Here is a 19,262-nt window from a genome sequence, read left to right as displayed (position 1 = left end):
GGGAAGGAGGGAACAGTAAATAGAACATCTTACAGGTGTTGGAAGCTTATAATACAGTCATAGTTACCACATTCCTCATAAAATAAGAATAGTAATAGTAATGATAATAGTATTTAGTAAATATCTACCGTGTGCCAGGAATTATTCCAGGCACATTATATATAGCAACTCATTTAATAGTAAGAAAACCCACACGGGGTGGATGTTAATGTTATCTCTATTGTACAAGTAAGAAAACCGAAACATAGAAACATCAAATACTTTGACCAAGGTCACACATTTAGCTTGTGGGGATTGAAAACAGGGTTTTGAACCCAGGTAGCAAGAGTAAGAGTTCTGAGGTTGGAGAAGTAAGCTCAGGCCGGATCCTTCGGGCCCTACCGTTAGAACTGAAGGCCCCTGAAAGTTTTTGAACAGAGGTTTCATGATGGCATCTCGTGTGTATTTTAAGAAGATTGCTGTGCTGCCATTAAGCAGATCTGGAGAGTTGATAGTTTGTCCTGTAGCTGCGGTTAGGGAGTCCTGCCATGCTGCGCAACTCTTCTCATCGTAGCCTCTGTAAATGGTGTCCCTTGGAATCAGAAAGTGGAGGTCCGGGTGGTAGTCAAGTTCACCTTTATCAAGTGTGGTTACAAGGCAAGGGTAAGGATCGAGGGACAACTGGCAGTAGCTGTGTAATGACTTATCAGTGGACTTCCCACCCATAGTGTCACTGTTCACCTGCCAAAGTGACAACATAGACTCCCCTTGCCAATTCAGGGATCGTGGTGGTTTCCGCTCAATGGCCACATATGCTAAGTACAATGAAAGAGGCCACTGACGATTTTCTTTCAACCTAGAGGAATGACAGGGTTTTAGTGAATGCTGTCAACATACCAAAGGAGATTTGATGAGTCGGCTAAGCTTGACCTCCTTTTCCTCTTTTGTATGACTGTCAAGCAAAGCTATGATCCAGTTGACAATATAATATCGTCCAGGTCATCAGTTCATTCCGAGAACCGTCACATCCTTCCTTGGAAATCTCTGGGCAAGTTGAGTTAATGACAAGGAAGCAGCGGAGCTTTTAAGCCATAGCATGTCATTAAGCTGTAAGAGTAATTTAAGCAAAAGCATTTTTGTGTTAAATTCAGAACCTGCCTCTTTTTACAGTTATATGACTAATTCTTTCCTGAAGCATCAGAAATAAACTTTTTAGAGAACTAAATGCTAGCTGTGAAAGAAGCAAGTCTTCAAGAGAATAAACAAACCTTAGAGTCAGATTGCCGAGACAGTCTCCGAGGCCATCCTTTTCTGGCATCTCAGAGATTAAACTATTTCAGGACAGATGGCTGCTCTTCCAGAAAATTTCCGGTCTAACTTGCTATGTATAGCAGCCTGGCCATTTTTGTTTAAATCACCCTGAAAGTTAAGGAATTCTTCCTTCTATTCAACTCACGTCTCTAAGGCTTTAATTTAAAACAATTTCCTCTTTTTGGCCTTCTCTAGACATTGGAGAAGAGCTGGTCAGCATCTTTCACATACAAGGGCCTTTAATCAAATTACTCCTAACTTGCCTTTTCTTCAGGCTAAACACTTCCACTTCCTTTAACCTTTCCACACGGGATTTATCCTCCGTCCCTTTAATCATTTTGGTTGGTCTTTCCCTAGACAGTCACCAGAGGGTCTTTGTTAATTCCTTCCATGTAATTTTCCAAGTTATTTTTTTCTATGAAAAATCTGAAATCTGGGCAGCGGTTTAGTGCTGCCTTCAGTCCAGGGCGTGATCCTGGAGACCCGGGATCCAGTCCCGCATCGGGCTCCTTGCGTGGAGCCTGCTTCTTCCTCTCCTGTGTCTCTGCCTCTCTTTCTGTGTCTCTCATGAATAAATAAATAAAATCTTTAAAAAAAAAAAAAAAAGAAAAATCTGAAATCTTCTCTCAGGTTTTCGATGTGTTCAGTTCTTATTTGGGCTGTCCTATCAAGTGAGTACACGTTGCCAGGTTGAGATTTGATTTTTTCAATACCTCCAATTACCTTCATCTAAGTGGTCACATTTGGCAAACAGTTCAATTTTAATTTTTCTGCTTTTATTGTTCTCTCTTCACTATTAAGATTTTATTTATTTATTTATTTATGAGACAGAAAGAGCAAGTATGAGGGAGTGAGCACTCGCAGGGGGAGAGGCAGAGGGAGAGGGAGAAGCAGACTCCCCGGTGAGCAGAAAGCCTGACTGGGCTCCATCCCAGGACCCTGGGATCATGACCTGAGATGAAGGCAGATGCCCAAGGGACTGAGTGACCCAGGTACCCCTCTCCACTGTAAATAAATAGCAAGCATCACAAGGAGGAATGGGAAGAAAGGCAATTGTGAATAGCTACCATAGGAGTTGTTAGAAAGTTTTGTGACTAGCAGAGAATTGAAATAACACCTTAGTACCACCAGGCTACTTTTGCTTTTAGGCTGGTTGTGAGATCATTGTGGCTCTATTACCTTGATGAAAAAGCAGAAAAGGTTTCATGGTTTATTATCACTTTACATTTGCAGGAGAATTGGAGGGGAGGTGGAATGATAGGTGAATCCAGATACTCAAATGATTTTTCTTAGCTGTGATCACTATGCACATTCATTGGTTTCTCATGCAAAGGAGGGAGTTTCAGATCAAGCAGGTCAATTTTTGAAGCTATTTGAGAAACACTGAAGTTTGTTCAGGTCTTCAAGATGACAGTCCAGAAACCCAGGTTGTGAGTGCTTGGCTGGCTTAGTTGATAAACCATCTGACTCTTGATCTGAGGATCTTGAGTTCAAGCCCCACGTTGGGTGTGGAACCTACTTAAAAAAAAGAGAGAGTGAGAGAGAGAGAAAACAACATAGTCTTAAATCTTCTTGCGTACTTAACATTGGTGTTGGCTGCCTTCTGGTCCCCAAAAGCTTAGAGCAGCTACTTGGTGCCTGCTTGGGAAGCATCTGACATCACTCATCTTGTAATCCTCTCCTGCAGAAAGGATTCTGATTTGGTATTCAAGGAGCCAAATGGGCCAGAAAGAGTTCATTCAGTTTCTCGCTTTTTCATTCCATTTTCATCCCTCCCTTCAAGGAGTTAGTATTTTCCATGGCTGAACATTTTAGATTAACTTTATTTCTTTGGTGAACCAGGATAACTCTGTAGTCCACTGAGAACAGATCTCTGGCACCCAGCCCCTGCTTCATTCCTCTTATATTGTAAAAGATTGCTTTGTTATTGTTGTTTTTTTAATAAGAAGAAGATTGAGGGCCACAGAGAATCCTTTTTAATAATGGAAATATCCTGGAGTCCTGATTTTTTTTTTTCTTTGCTTTTCCATAAAGGTTTGGTCTCTATCTAATCTGTGGAAAGTATTTTTTAATAATATGAATATTAATGATAGCAACTAATCCTTACCATGGACTTATTGGCTGCTAAATAATTTACACATATCTTAATCTTTTCAATGATCTTAAGAGTTGCTCATATATCTGTTTCGTATAATATATATATATATAATGTTTATATATGCTGAGTTACTGATGCTTTAGTAGTTGGACTATGATTACCCATCTGGTAAGTCTTGAAATTGGGCAGTTACCTCATGAGCCACGCATTTAGCAGCTTTATGCCTTAGCAACTTTGCTGAACTGGATCCCTGGTACATACGTAAGAAGATGCTTAGTAAGAACTGAATCACTAGTAGTTATTGAGCTCTTCTGTGCCAGGGACTGTTTTAAGCACTGCACATGGACTCTCATTTCATCCTGGCACAGACCCTATCGGGGTAGATGCTGCTGTAATCATCACTGTTCTGTTGAGGAACGATTGAGGCTCAGAGCAGTTAAGCGGTTTTCTCAAGGCCACAGAGCAGTGGATCTGTGAAGCTAGAATTTCCATCCCAGGTAGTCTGGCTTCAGAACGTGCCAGTTTCACCGTAACCTTGTGCTCCTTCCCACAATACTAAAGGTCTTGCCGGGGGCAGAGCAGAAAGACTGGAACCCTTTGCTGAGACACAAACTAAAAGAGTTCTGTGCAGCCCTCCAGTGGAGTGTTGGCCTGGTTCGCTGGCAGGACACAAATCACAGCCGGATAAGCCCGTTGGCAGTGATTCCGGGAGGTGGCCTGTGGCCTGCTGGGTTTGTCCACCTCGGCACTGGGTGCGTCCTACTATTTTGTGTTCTTGTCACCCCCTGCCCACGTTGTCCCATGTAGCTGTTCTCATTCTTGGTCTTTTTTTTTTTTTTTTCTTCTCCCCTCTCTGGTTCTCTGTTTAGCTCGAGGCTTTTTACTCCATCTTCACCACGGAGCAGCAGGACCACGTCAAGTCAGTGGAGTATCTGAGAAATAACTTCCGGCCACAGCAAGGTCTGAATGACAGGGTGGTGTCCAAGTCTGCGGTCCGCGACGCCTGGAACCATGACATGACAGACTTCTTAGAAAACCCACTGGGGACAGAAGCCTCTAAAGGTATATTTGGATTAAGTGCCCTTGCCCGGAGGAAGATTCCGTATCATAAATTACTTAAAATTAAGAGGAGTTCCAAACCAGCCAAGAGTTGGAACTTGGTGTTAAGAGCATATGTTTCTCTGCTAAAAGAGACTTGTCTGGATGATAAATAGAAGCAGTTGTGGAAATAGCTTCAGTTAAATAGATATGTTCAGAATTGCCCTTTTGACTAGTAATACGTCAGTCATTCTGTTGGTATTTTTACCTGGTAACATCAACACTAACTAGTTAGTGTCTAAAGGAAGCTTTTGGCCGCCTTACTTTTTACCTGCCCCCCAACCCCCACCTCCAGGCTTTGGGTTCAGGATGCCATCTCTAACCTCAGGCATCAGCACCTTTGACTTGCCTCTTGCACCCTCCCTACCTCCTTACCAACATCCGACATCTGACCTCCTATCCCACCTCCGCACCAGGCAAACCTACCCCTCTGGCTCTCCACCCCCTCTACCAGTCATCACGTGGCTTTTTTCTAAACCACTGTTTAACAGTTTGGTTCCCACATCCCATAAACATGAGTTTGTTATTTTCAGGCATCTTCATCTTTCTCTATTTCTACATTCTCTCTTTTTCTTTTAAAGATTTTATTTATTTATTCATTAGAGACAGAGAGAGACAGAGACATAGGCAGAGGGAGAAGCAGGCTCCTGACGTGGCACTCGATCCCGGGTCTCCAGGATCACACCCCGGGCTGAAGGCGGCGCTAAACCACTAAGCCATCCGGGCTGCCCTTATTTCTACATTCTCATGTGAACTGAACGTAAATTTCTCTCCCAGGAAACTAGAAAGTCAGAGTCTACCCTCACAGCTCAACTTCAGCTCTGTAATTTGTCCTCATTGTGGCTTCGAGCTCAGGCAAACACTTAGAGAATAAGGCTGATCAAAGTCCCAGGAGTTGGAAGGGATGAAGGGATAAGAGGAGTTTCCTTTGGGTGTGAAGAGATGGTTCTTTCCTAAGCCAGTGCTCTTCTTCTCTGAAATTGTGAGCTTGGGGAATATGGGAAGAGTTTGTATCATTAATCAGCAATGGACACGGACTGTGGGATTTTTATTGGGGTAAGTTACACGAGGACATTCTGTTTCAAGAGTGCTCCTGTCTCCAATAAAAAAGAACCAGTTTACTGGCATATGACCTTTTGTAGGAACAGGGGAGACTTATTCCACAAATAACTGCATTGATGTGCACTTTGATGATAAGAATGAGCCCATTTTCCAGGCTCATATCTGAAAAGAAGCTAACAGAAGAGGAAAAGGAGCTTAAGAATGTGATCATTTCCTTCCTGTCTGTGTGATTTTGTTTGAGGATGGTGAGAGAAGCTAGTCTGGCCAGACGCCATCAAGAAACGCTTGAGATTCAAGTAATTTGGAGCTGACGCTTTGTCAAGGGCGTCATTTGTCAGCTGGGAACAATGGGTGGGTTAAGCACGCAAACCTGGGAAATGTCTTAGGTTGGCTGGCATAACAAACCTCACTTGGGCTGATTTTGTTTTTTAACCAAGCTAAAAATAAGGAAAACGACCAAGCTCGAGAGAGCTTTCTCCCAAGAGAACCTGCTTGAGAAAAGAGGAATCTCAGAGGGATTGGATGTTTTGTGAGAGGTGAATGCAGAGGACATGTGGGGGATGACGAATTTCTATCACAAGTGAATGCAAGATCTGGGAGCTCAGAATTGCTGAGGTTATGACAGTTACAGAGCTCTCTCCTAAAAAATGGGCTGAGTATATGATATATCAGCTGTGCAGAGGGAACGCGTGGCCCGTATTACCCAAAAAAGTTACAGAAGATAATGGTTTTTGTCACGTTAAATTGTCAGAGGGGGCAAGATCTTCTACTAAATGGGCTTTCTCTGATTTTTGAGCAGAGCCATGGACCCATCCTTAAATATAAGGAATCAGTTCTTCATTTTACAGGGTTTTGTGGCAATTATCATGGTGTGTATTGCTGACTCCTAAAATGTGTGAATATTAAAATGTTTAGTGATCTTTTTAGAAGCAGAGAAAGATGTAGGTATAATTCTATTTGTGTTTTGAGCATATTACTGGAGTGTAACATACAGAAAAGTGCACAGGTAATAACGTGCACAACATGATGTATTTTCACCACCCAAATACATCTGAATAATCAACCCCCAGCTCAAGAAACTACATCACTGGCTTCCCAGGAGCACCTCATCTCCTTCTTCCTAGTAACTATCCATTCCCAAGAGTCACCACGACCATGAATTAGCTTTTCCTGTTGTTCAATTTCATAGAAATAGAATTTTCCACTCTGTCCTTTCTTGTATCTTGCTTTTTTTGCTCTACACTCATTTTGAGGGTCATCTATGCTGTTCCATGTGGTTGTGCTTTGTTCTTATTGCTGAATTTCATTGTGCATCTCTTCCTGAATTTATTTATCCACTTCCATATACATGAACATATGGATGATTTCCAAGCTTTGGCGATGATGAAAATTCTTGACCATGCCTTTTGATGAGCATATGGACACATCTTGATTGGTAAGAACCTGGGGGTACAGTGGTGGCAGCCCGGAGGACACATATATGTTCAGATTTGGATAGATACTGCTGAACAGTTTTCCAGAGTGACTATACCATGTTAATTTCTACCAGTGGTCTATCAAGGGTTCCTATTTTTTTATGGCATAGCATACATATCATAAAATATAGCTACCATAAATGTACAATTCAATAATTTTAATAAATTTAGAGTTACAGTTATGGTTATAGTTATATATAATCTGGTTTTTGAACATTTTCATCACCCTCAGAAAGTTCCTTCATGACCCTTTGCAGTCAATTTTTTCCCCTGTCCTCAACATCAGGCAGCCTCTGATATGCTTTTATCTGTCACAGAACATTAGGATTTTAAGATTTATCCATGTGGTAGCATCTGTCCATAGCTCATTCCTTTTTATTGTGCAGTAACATCCCTGTTTGTCATTTTTTTAATAACAGCTTTACTGATATTTCATTCACATGCTAGAAAGTTTATTATTGTTAAAGTGTGCGCTTCAGTGGATTTGAGTATATTCACAAAGTTGTGCAATCATCACAACTGTCTACTTCCAGAATAGTTTTATCACTTCCATAAAGAAAGCCCATACCCATGAGCAGTCAGTCACTCCTTCTTCCTCCCTTTCTTTCCCCCCCTCTCCTGCTTTCCCAGCCCAAGGCAACTTTCTATGGATTTACCTATTCTTGATATTTCATGTAAAGGGAATCATACAATAAATGCCTTTTTGTATCAGGCTTCTTTCAGTGTAATATTTAGGCTTAATATTTTCAAAATTCATCCATACTGGATATATCTCAGAATTTTCCATTTTATGGCCAAAGAATATATCATTGTACAGATATATCACATTTTGTTTATCTGCTTATCAATCGATAGATGTCCACTTTTTTTCCACTTTGTGGCTGTTATCAATAATACTGCTATGAACGTTCGTGTTCGAGTTTTTGGGTGGTCATGGGTTTTCAGTTCTCTCAGATAGATACCTAGGAGTAGAATTGCTGAGTCACAAGGTAAGTCCAGTTTTCTAGTTCTGAGGAGCTGCCAACCTTTTTGCCAGAACCACTGCACCAGTTTGCATTCCCATCAGCATTGTATGGGATTTCTCCACATCCTCACCAACACTTGCTATATGTCTTTATTTTAGCCATCCCAGTGGATGTGAAGTACTGTTGATTTGCATTTCCCTAATGACTGATGGTGTCCGTGTTTGTTTTTAAATGCACATTTCATGGAATCAGAATCACCGTCTACATGACCAAATGCTCCTCCTTTTTCTCCTCCCAAGAAAATTCAGGCTAAGCTTTGCGCAGTAGCAGTATCGTAGCCAATGAGGTTTATCCGAGGCGCGGTTATTGCTAATTGAAAATTCAGGTTAATTCCATGCCACTATGGCCCAAAAGCCAGCCACAAATGTTGGCAACCAGCAGGCAGCCTAGTGGTCAAGGATTATTGACTTTAGACATTTATACAGAGAAGAGTCCCTTTCTCTTCTCCAGTCTTCTGCAAAAAAGATTTGAAAGAGAAGGGTGGTGTCCTATAATCTTCAGGTAATTAAAAAAAGAAAATGAAGCCTGTCTGGTTAGCAATCTTTATCTATCATTATTGGAAACATTCAGTGCTTAGGAGATCTGTTGATCATGGAGCTATGCATTTATTGTGCTATTGTTATAGAGGAAGGAAAAATAAATTACATAAGGCAAGAGTCAGTAAACTTTCTTGGTTAAGGACTAGATAGTGAGCACTTAGTCTCGTGTCGTCACTATTTACTCAGCTCTGCCACTCAGCCATGGACAATATACAGATGAATGGGTGTAGAAAATGTCTTCCAAAAACACCTTATTTACAAAAATAAGCAGCAGGCCAGATTTACCAACTGGTGCTCTAGGGGATGGCTGAAAGTAAGATGGAGCAACTCAATCATAGGCTTAGTTTAAGGTAAATATTTTCTGCCTTAAAGATGGCAGTGACCATGACCATGAAGCATTGGTTGGTTCTACTTTTCCATTCTACCACAAGACCTTAGGACCAGTCAGATATTTATTAACTCAGTAACCAACCACTTACCAATTCACCTCAATACCTGGTCACAGCAGACGTGTAAGTAGGACCTCAGTGGACTGATTACAGGCCTGCACCTCCCTTGTTCCCTTGGCTGTGATCATTAGCTGGTGTTCATTGAGCAGCACAGTGAGGAATGCCTGAGTTGCTGTGCCCCCATCTTGCCCTTCTGTCAGGATGATTGGACATACTGGAATAGAGAAACCAGAATCAAGCCTTTCGGTGCCAGCACTAGACGCATGGCCACATACAACACCAAAAGAAAGGGGGGAAAAAGTCATCTTAATATTGTATTGTTGCTGAAGAAAGACTTATAATGGATGTCATCCATAAAAAATATAAAGCTTTAGTTCCAGTAAATGGAAACAATATTTAGGCTCGGTGGATTGTTCAAGGGACATCCAATTCGCCACTCTGCCCTTTGTCGGTAAATAACTTGGACAGACTTTAGGATTTAATGGGCTGTCATTTCAGTTATTCTGCAACACATCCCGGGCACATGGAAGAGCATTTGGTGATTAAGTGCTGAATACTGTCTATTGTGAAGACTTTTGGAACAGTGAACGGAGGAAAAATAACTTTCCTTCCAACAACATGAAACATATGGTTTATTAATTTAACGAAACCTGTTCAAACCGCAGTGGAATCAAAACCACTTGATCTGATAATTTGATTTGATGGCTTAATTAAAGTGGCACTGCATAATGTAATAAAAGCAAAGGAAACAGTGAGGACACTGGGTTGGTTGCCTGTGTGCCCCTGTAGTCTCCCAAGTCATGCCATGATTTTTGAAGGATGGTCTTTGCTTCTGCTGATGGAGGGATCTCTATTTTAGCTACATTTTCAATGGTAAAGATTGCTTCCTGTTTTCATTAAAAGCAGTTTTTTAAGAACACATACCACTGTGTGAGGATGTCTAAGTAACTGCCTATTTTAAATCAGAATACATTGAGAAAGAGCATCCATTTCCCACCCAAATAAGCAAACAAAGAAGTAAATCCATGATTGCTTTTAAAGAGTTTGACATTGAAATTCATGTTTGTTTGTTTGTTTCCCTGTTTGGGGAGAAAATATTAATGTTGTTCTATTTTCAGTTTAATCATTTCTACTCACCAGATTAATGAGCTTGAATTACTTTATCTTATTAAAAGAAGCCCTGATATGAGCACTTAATTCCTTTGTAGGCAGTTGTCCTCCCAGAAACTCTTCTAAAAAGTTATCTTGTTACTTTCAGAAACTTCTAGCACAGAAAGGTGCCAAGAAAAAAAACTTCTAACATAGCCCCCATGGAATGTTTTTAATCCCCTTCTTTCAGAAGTAACTGTCATTAGACATTACTTTTTAACCTTGTGAGTGATTATAAAAGAAGGCAAAACAGTAGGGCTGTCTTTAGGATTCTCTAGCATCCTAGGTTCTCATTCTTTTGAAGATCATGCCATACTGTATCAAACATTTTTTCATGCTCAGACATCCTAGGATTACTGTAACTTTCCGTAAATAAGTAAAGAGTTGGTATAACTTGCCTTTGGTTGACATGAGTTGATATTTTGTAGACATTTAATGTAGCAATAAGGACTTTTGCTTTATGTTTTGTAGCCAGTGAGTTTCTTATCACACCTGAGACATCTTCAAATGCCTTTGGGAAGCTTATTGACTCTAGAAGCTGTGCCTGAAGCAAGTGGTTAAACTGGGGGAGGCGAGGGGGCGGGGTTATGTGCCAGATGCTGTGCTGGCCTCTTCCATTCATGTCTATTCTTTAATCCTGAAAACAACCTGTGCGCTCTTCATTTCACTTTTTATTTACCAAATATTTGTTGAGCATCTACTGTGAACAGGTTCTAGGCACTAGAAATAAAGGTAGCAAGGGGGAAGAGTCAGTCTCTCATCATAGTGCTTATATTTTAGTGGAGAGAAGGAAATACACAAGTCAGTGGACAATGATAAAGCATCAGTGTTCTGAAGATCAAATAAGGTGGTGTTCTAAGAGTGTAGTGAAGCAGTGGAGAACCGATCTTCCTTGGGTAGGGCAGGAGGTGAGAAGGAGCCAGCCCTGCAGAATTTGTAGAGAAAATGGTCATTTGCAGAGGCCCTGAGGCATGGAGACCAGCTTGGGGATATGGGCTAATATTGAGTCTGGAAAAGACTTTTCTTGGTGTTCTTATGACAGCGGGAAGCCTTTGGAGGGTTTAAAGAAAGGCTATGGAATGATCTGAATGGCTTCTTAAATCCATCCCTCTCACTGTTATGTGAAAAATGTTTTCAGAGGACTTGGGGTGGAACTTGCAAGACCAGGATGTAGCTGATAGAAGTATTTCCTGCAGGATGACATTGGTTGCATGATGGCAATCCTGGTAGAGGTAGAAGTGTAGAAGTGATCCAATTAGGGATGGATTTTGGAATAGAACCTCTGAGATTTGACTAATCATTTGGATGGAGGCTGGGTGGGGGTAAGCAAAAAGAGAAAGGTAGTATTAACTTTTTCTCTTTAGCAGATGTGAGGGGTCTGGGACTCAGAGCAAGGGGGCATCCAGAGCCTCTTAGCCAGGAATTGGGAAAGCTGAGATGTGAACCAATGCAGCATTCTTTCTATTTTCCATGGGACTGCCAGCTACCAAATGAATCGACAAGCAGTGGCTTCTTTGTTTTAAGTGTCATTAGGTGACCTGAACAATATAGTGTATCACTCCCTCTCTGAACAAAAGAGCTTTAAAAATAAACGTACTTGTGGGGATTGGGTATTCTTCCTAAAGATTGCAATTTATCATCCTAAAAGAAATCATTGGGCTCAATCTTTATCTGCTTGGCTTGCATTTGGAGGGTTATCTTGGGTGCTCAGGGCACAAGCTACAGAAGCTGTGAGTGCAGGGTCATTCCCTGGGAAGGCCAGCGCACCCATCTAATGTGCATGCTGGGACCTAGTAGGCTGAGGGTCTTGTGCATCCTTGGATCAAAAGAGCCTGACACAGCACCTAGGACAGAGTGGGCATATAGTCATTGTCAGCTCATGAAATGAATGAATGAATGATGAGACAATATAAAGTGATGGGTAAAAATACAGATTTTGGAGTCAAGTAAACATGGACCCAAATTCTAGGCTAACCATTTACTCTAGTGCATCCTTACTCAAGTTAATACCCAAGTCTTGCTTCTTTGTCTGTAAAATGCAGATAATAATAATAATCACAATCACCTCCTTGGCTTTGGCCTTTAAAATGAAACAGTATAGGGAACCAAGAGCCTGGGACATGGAAAGTTCTCTGCAAATAGTTGTACTTTCTTGTCTGTAGGTCAGCAGTGGTTTCTTTGTATGCTCAGGATAAACTATTATATGTGACATGATCAGTGGAGAACACATTGCAGAGTAAGGCAATCAGGCTCTCTTCCTGGTAGAAATGCAAACCAAGGCTGTTGGAATTTCTTAAAACCTTTCCAGTGAAATCCACAATCCTTATATGGTGCCCGTGTTTGGGCTCCCCTCCCCAGCCCCATCTTGAACTTCATTTCCCATGGCATCCTGCACATCAGTTCGTCTGCATCCCCCAGTCCCAGCAGGCTATCATCTCTGCCTAAAAGGCTGTTGCCTCACTTCTGCACCTCATCCACCCCTCCTGAGTCTTCAAAGCTCCACTCTAAGGATACCTTTCCCATGGAAGTTTCCTGACTGCTTGGCCCAGCTGCCTATGTTAGAGTGCCAGTACCTTTCTCTGGTAACACTTTTCACAGTTGGAATTTTTTATTCAGTTGTGTTTTTCCCCCCCTAATGTCTAACTCTCCTGCCACCCTATAAGCACCATGAGGGGTGAGACTATCTTTTTATTTCTTTTTTGTTGGGGAGAGGGTACAGTGCTCATTGCTGGCTCCTCAGTAAATATTTAACTGGATGGATGGATAGATGGGAGGAGAAGAGGGAGGATGGATAGATGATGGATGGGTGGTTGGAAAGGAAGGAGTGATAGTTGGATGGATTAAGCTAATCCATACATGTCAGGTGGCCAGGAATTAAAGGATCCTTTCTACAAGGGTTGGCACAGTTGGGGCATTTATGAGTCTAGAGCAAACTGGGTCCTCTTACAGGAGGAGCATAGCTAGACATTGGGGTAGGATTCCACACCACTCTTAGTTCCTGAATTCAGAGCAGCTCTTGAGATTTGGGAAACTATCTTCTACTTTGACTATCAACTACTTAGATGGAAGTGATCATCTCAAAAACCCATGGACAGAAGTGCTTTCCTCTCCATCCCAAGGAACAACCACTCTACCACACCGAAAAGCAGAGAATGGGCACACTTAACATAGCATGCACTGATGTCAGGGTGCTTCCAGGAAGGAGTGCTGTTATGGTTTAAAAGCTGTTGAGTGGATATTGGTAACAGACACCAGGGGCTATCTATCATTGTCACACTTTATAAATATTACCTAATTACTTAATCCTCACTGTCTCCAGGCAGATAGACATAGTTTGATCTTCAAGGCCAACTTAGCAACCCTCCTACCGCTTCGACTTTTCTTTGCTCTCTAGAAAAATCTTCCCTGACATTGGGTTTGTTTGTGTAGACACTGTGGAGCTTGTGAACAGGAATCTAGAAATTGATAAAGGCCAACATCATCCATCCTCCCAGAGCGACACACTTCCCATCTCCTTCGCTAACCAGCATTCACAGCCCGTGAAGCATGAGGCTCCAAGATGTTCACGTGCATCTCCGTGGAGTCACAGGAGGAATGGAGCTGGGAGACAGACTATTTATCTTCACCATTCTTCCCACTGATTATACCTCAAACAAACACGTGCTAGTTGAGGCTGGTTTTCTTCAGGTATGAGGAAGGTGCAGAACCCTGGGCTTTCTCCCACCTAAAAAACCTGTCACCTCTCCCGTTCCTGGAGCCTGATAATCAAAGACCCATCTGTAAAGGCACAGTAGTGGGAGCTTGTGTTGAGTCCTCTGGAGGCATTTTTTTCTCTGCCTTCCCGGCCGAGCCAATAGTCCTTGTGGCTACAGGCTTCACTGTTGAGTCCTCTTATCAATGGTCTCATGATTCCAAAGCAAAGGTCTGAGTGTTTGAAATGAACATCTTGGCTGCCCCATTTCAAATCTTTGCCTGTGTTGAAAAGGTGCTGTCTACACGTCTGACACTAAACGTTAATAGGTATCAGCAACTGCGAGGAGCCTTGCAGTTTCTCTGCTCATAGGCTGCCACTAGCAAAGCCTTCCCAGAAGAGATGAGCCTTTTCAGTGAGGAATGAACTAACCACTTAAAACCTGAATTCCAACAACCAGCCAGAAGCCCAGTCTCCTCAGGGCGTGTGGATCCACATGTCAGAGACCAAGGGGGCTTGGTCCTCCCTGTGTGCTGAAAAGGTAATTGCCACCTGGGTCCACCAGGGGTGAGACCCATTCAAAGCCTGGTGTCTCCTTGCAAGCGGCAAGCTCCCTGTTCTCTCTCCCCTAGGGTCCTCTTGGCCAGGCCCAGGAGTGGCTACTTGAGGCCAGTCCCCAGGGAACAAGAGACCCTGGAACCATCTCATTGAGGACCATCCTAACAAAAGGGCCACTTAGTGCAGATGCCCATCTGGAGGTCAAAACAAGGTTGCAATCCAAACAGCGGAGTACATACTCTGAGCCACACTGAGATCAAATAATAGGAAGATACCAAGGAGAAGTCAGGAGATTTAAAGCTAACAAGGGGACTGTTGTGCAGAAGCCAGGACTGTCCTTTCAAATCTGATACCCAGCACTGGGGATATCTGTAAGAGAAAAAATTTTATATAGGGACCAAATTGAAACAAAGGGATCCTACCTACTGGATCATAATCATCTAGGATCAATGACTAACCCTATCAGTGTGGGTCATTAGTTGATCTCTTGATGTGGCTATTGGGATCACCTACAAAGGCAGCTCATGGGATCTTAGATCTTGGGTGATTTTTAAATAAAAAGTCTCACATCGCTAAGGGCAGCTATAAAACTCTAGGTGGCCCAGGCATTTCCTTGTCATCAAGAAGACCATCACATCCTTTCAGTAGTAGGAAATAGGAGACTCAGCCAGAGAAAACGCAGCCCCAACAGTAGACCTGCACCCTGGTATCTGGCACAGACCTCCATTTGGAGCCTGTGACCAGAGCAAGGCAGAGGGAGAAGGGTAGAAGTCAAGTGGTATTTCTGGAAAGGATGCTGAGCTCATTTAAAGTGGGCTAGGTCCACTTTGCCCTGGTGGCAGGAAATCACAGCATCTTCAACCTGAAAGGGAGGGAAGGAGGCCCTACAGTACATGGAGTCCAGTCTACCATCCTGTGTCTGAGAAGCAGCTGTCGTCAAGTGGAGCTGAGAACATGCATCATTCTGAACTTCACCACCTCCCTTAGCGCCAGGCTGAACAATGCTTTTTCCTGCACAGGACATGGACAACTCCCATGGCCTTTAACTCTCAGAGGAAGAGGGATATCACGCAAAAAAAAAAAAAAAAAAACTCCAAGGAGGTAGGAGACATCAGTAATAGTATAATGTGGGAAAGTCAAAACCACATGCTTGGAGGGCTAGAGAGTTGAATTTCTGCTTCAGCCTTCCTGGACACTGGCTGCTGCTGCTGCTGCTGCTGCTGCCTCTGCTGTATTTCGTGCCTGTGGCTCTGTTACACGCATAGCAGAGATAGCTGATAGGATAAGAATGCTTTCAGATTTGCTGTCCTCCATGGTTAATTGCCACACAGAGCATCTAATCCTCAGTTGTTGACTGAGAAACTGACTTGCACACCATGGTTCATGGGAATGGAGGGGATGCCATTGTGTGGTGTAGGGAAAAAAAAATCCACAGATAGATGAGAAAGACTTACAGTTCTCCCTCCTGTGTTGGAAAACCCCAGTTCTCCATCTCCTGTGTGTGTGTCCCTACTTTTATACTATGGAACATCTTGCTTTTTGGCCCTTCTGGTTATCAGATGGGGGGAGGGGTCCCCACCTAGCAGTACTGTGACACCAGCTGGATGTCCCACAAACTTAACTCAGTTCTGCTACTATCTCCCTGGAGATGGAGCGTCAGATCCCACAGATTCAGGGCTCAGTCCCAAAAGATTGTGTCCACCCCACGTCAGATCCCAGTCACAAGTAGTAGGTCCCCAGATTACCAAAAACTTCTGTCCAACTTGGCTACAAATCAGAGGATCCCACCCCCCCCCCCTTCATGTTTGATTAATTTGCTGGAGTGCCTCACTTGGGGAAACACATAATTACACTCACCAATTTGTTAGAGCATATGATCAGGGATAAATGATACAGATAAAGAGGTACATAGGACAAGGTCTGCAAGGGTCCCCAGTTGTAGGTGTTTCTGTCCCTTGGGAGTTAGGAGCCTGTTATCACTTAGAGATTTATAGGAGTTTCAGGAGCCCTGTGTCAGGGATGTGATCAGAAATAAACATTAGAACAAGAAATGCTCCTAGTGCTCTTATCGCTTAGAAAATTGCAAGAGTTTTAGGAACCCCGGGCCCAGGAACCCGGGCAGAGACGAACGTATAGGTTTTTGGTTATCCCATCACCGGATACTGTTTGCATTACTTAAGACCCCATAGGTTTAAACAGTCATCCTTGTGCTTGACGGAACGTGGGGCCACCATGCACCAGAGTCTCTCCCATCATGAGACGGTGGCTGTCCGGCCAAGTCCAGCCTTCAGTAAGACCCACCCAGGGGTGAATTCTGTTAGCGACCCTTTCTCTTTCTCTGCTTGCCAGCCACACTAATTTTTTTTTCCACTTTTCAGTAGCAGGGCTTTTATATAAGCTGGGTTTTTTTCTGTTGGACAAGCTAAGCCTCCTTCCTTCCTGTTCACTTCATAAGCCTTACTCTTTTCAGTTCAAACCACTCTGCTCAGTAAATCTTTCCTAACCAATCTCCCAAACCTGAGTCAGGGTCCCATATTAAACCTTCCTACAGGGGCACCTGGGTCGCTTATTTGGTTAAGCATCTGCCTTCAGTTCAGATCATGACCTTAGCATCCTGGGATCGAGCCTGTTGTCAGGCTCCCTGCCCGGCAGGATGTCTGCTTCTCCCTCTTCTTCTAACTCTCCCCCTGCTCATGTTCTCTCTCCCATTCACTCTCTCAAATAAATTTATTAAAAAAATCATTTTTGGGGGGGAAAAACGCTTTGTACAGAATAACTGTAATAATTTTGTAATTACATAATCCTTAATGCTGGGAATATTTAACAGTTTGGATGCCATGGACCCCTGCAGCCATCTGGTGAATCCCATAGACTTCTCCTCATATTGATGGTCTTTGGATGCATTAAATAAAGTAAAATGGATTACCAAGGAAGCCAATTATCCTCAGATATTATCAGAAAAAATTTTAATTGTAATATAGTAATTTATCTGCTTCTTGATGAAGGCATTAAATTATAAAATCTAGCAGCAGGTCTAATAACCATTGTAATTTTGAAATAATAATAAGCATGAAGGAAAATTTGAGATCTTGGCAACAACTGTAATATATCTGTGATTTCTTTTGCTGATGTCTCATAGGTCCTGCTAATTACTACTACTGCACTTTGTTGCAAGCATTTGAAATGTAAGGCAATGCTGAATTTTAGTTAGACATCACTGAAAATAAAAGTGTATTTTTTTCTCATCCATGTTCACAGATTTCCATAGATTTTTTTTTTTAATTTTTTTTTTATTTATTTATGATAGGCACACAGTGAGAGAGAGAGAGGCAGAGACACAGGCAGAGGGAGAAACAGGTTCCATGCACCGGGAGCCCGACATGGGATTCGATCCCGGGTCTCCAGGATCGCGCCCTGGGCCAAAGGCAGGCGCTAAACCGCTGCACCACCCAGAGATCCCCTATAGATTCTATCTAAAACCCCAAAGAAGCCCTACGTTCATAGCTCTGTTTTAGAGGAATTAAGTGGTTGGTATATTTCTCTCTCTGGGCTATAATTTCTAGGAGGTCAAGGTCTATGTCAAGTTGTGTTCAACTAGTTCCCAGTTGGTGTCCTGGTACATAATAGGTGCTCAATAAGTATTTAAAATAGCGACTCTTTACAGCACACTTCCTATACATCGGTCAGAATGTGCTTGTGCATTTTGTACATTTATCTTGAAAGTTTTACCCATGTTTTATCTAAGACCATACAGCTGGTATGTCCAGAACCAAAGCAGGCTGCCTCCAAAGTTGAAAAAGGGAATGAATGAGCCTCCTGGGTCTCTGACTCTAAAACAGGGATCCTGATGGAACCAGGAGCCCAATAGAATTACAGAGAGGATTTCATGGCATGGTTCATGAAATGCACTAACTCAGCCTAGAGCCAGGCTCATCAGATAGGACTTGTTACTATTGCAGCATCAGCATGGAATGACACAGCGTAAAGGCCTTGGGGGTGGGCGCCCTACACTGCCCCATATATTCCCAGTGTCCCTGTGATGGTTTGGGGGACCACAAACATAGACTGCATTTCTGATAGGGAGAATGGTGATAGGGCTTCATCCATCCAGGGCTTCGAAGGATTTGGAGGTTGCTCTGGAAATTGTCAAGAGACCTTACAGTCTCCTCTGTCGTTGAGAACGGAGAGGATGGGGAAGGCCGAGTGCAGAAGGAGGCTGCGGTAGTGACACATAGTACCTGTGTGGGACGGCACTCGCCTTTGAAACCTTTGAGTCACACTCCTGACACTCATGTTACCATCTTGTAGATAGGAGAATCGATGGAGGAGGTGTGTGAATAGAAGGCTCATGACCTTCCCATGGCTCTCCCACTGCCCACTCTGGTTTTGAGTCCAACAGCTTCGGTTCTAGTTCTGAACCTTTCTCTCCAAGTGATTGGCCCAGCCCTGTGACTTGGGCTCTCCGAACCCCATGTCCTCATCACCTTTAATGGGGAGAATAATTGAACCTACCTCTTGGATTTAGTATGCATGCATGGATTATCTAGATGAGTGCATGGAGCCTGGCCCTCGGCATGTGCTTGGCAGCTGGCAGCTCCAAATGGACATTAGTCAGATGTCATATAAACCAAAAATCCCAGAGCTGAGGCCCAGCATTGTATGATTTCATCCTTCCCAATTCTGGCCCTGTCACTGTGCTGCTTCCCTTTTGTGAGCTCTTGGGCAAGGGGAGGCGTGAGGGAGGGGACACCCCAGGGCATGGGGATTCCAGGTTTGAAGTCCTACATGGTCTGCTTTGGGGGATTTCATGTTTACCTAGGACTCTTTG

At 43.0% G+C, this 19,262-nt stretch overlaps 1 protein-coding gene and 1 non-coding gene across 6 annotated transcripts in view; both read left to right on the top strand.

Moving 5' to 3' along the window:
• PTPRG (protein tyrosine phosphatase receptor type G) overlaps positions 1-19,262 on the top strand; it is a 706,326-nt gene that overhangs the window by 568,853 nt on the left and 118,211 nt on the right. For all 5 annotated transcript variants that reach the window (XM_072785567.1, XM_072785566.1, XM_072785569.1 and 2 more), the window contains one exon: positions 4,258-4,450. In XM_072785567.1, coding sequence (XP_072641668.1) covers positions 4,258-4,450 — 193 coding nt within the window. The remainder of the gene's footprint in view (positions 1-4,257; positions 4,451-19,262) is intronic.
• LOC140611533 (U4 spliceosomal RNA) lies at positions 8,301-8,434 on the top strand. Its single transcript, XR_012012682.1, has one exon. It is a non-coding gene; the product is annotated as a U4 spliceosomal RNA (small nuclear RNA).

The sequence above is a fragment of the Canis lupus genome, chromosome 19, assembly GCF_048164855.1.
Source record: "Canis lupus baileyi chromosome 19, mCanLup2.hap1, whole genome shotgun sequence".
In the NCBI taxonomy this organism is placed as follows: Eukaryota; Metazoa; Chordata; class Mammalia; order Carnivora; family Canidae; genus Canis; species Canis lupus.
The sequence above is the reverse complement of the archived record's forward strand: the minus strand, read 5'-3'. Positions and strand labels throughout refer to the sequence as shown.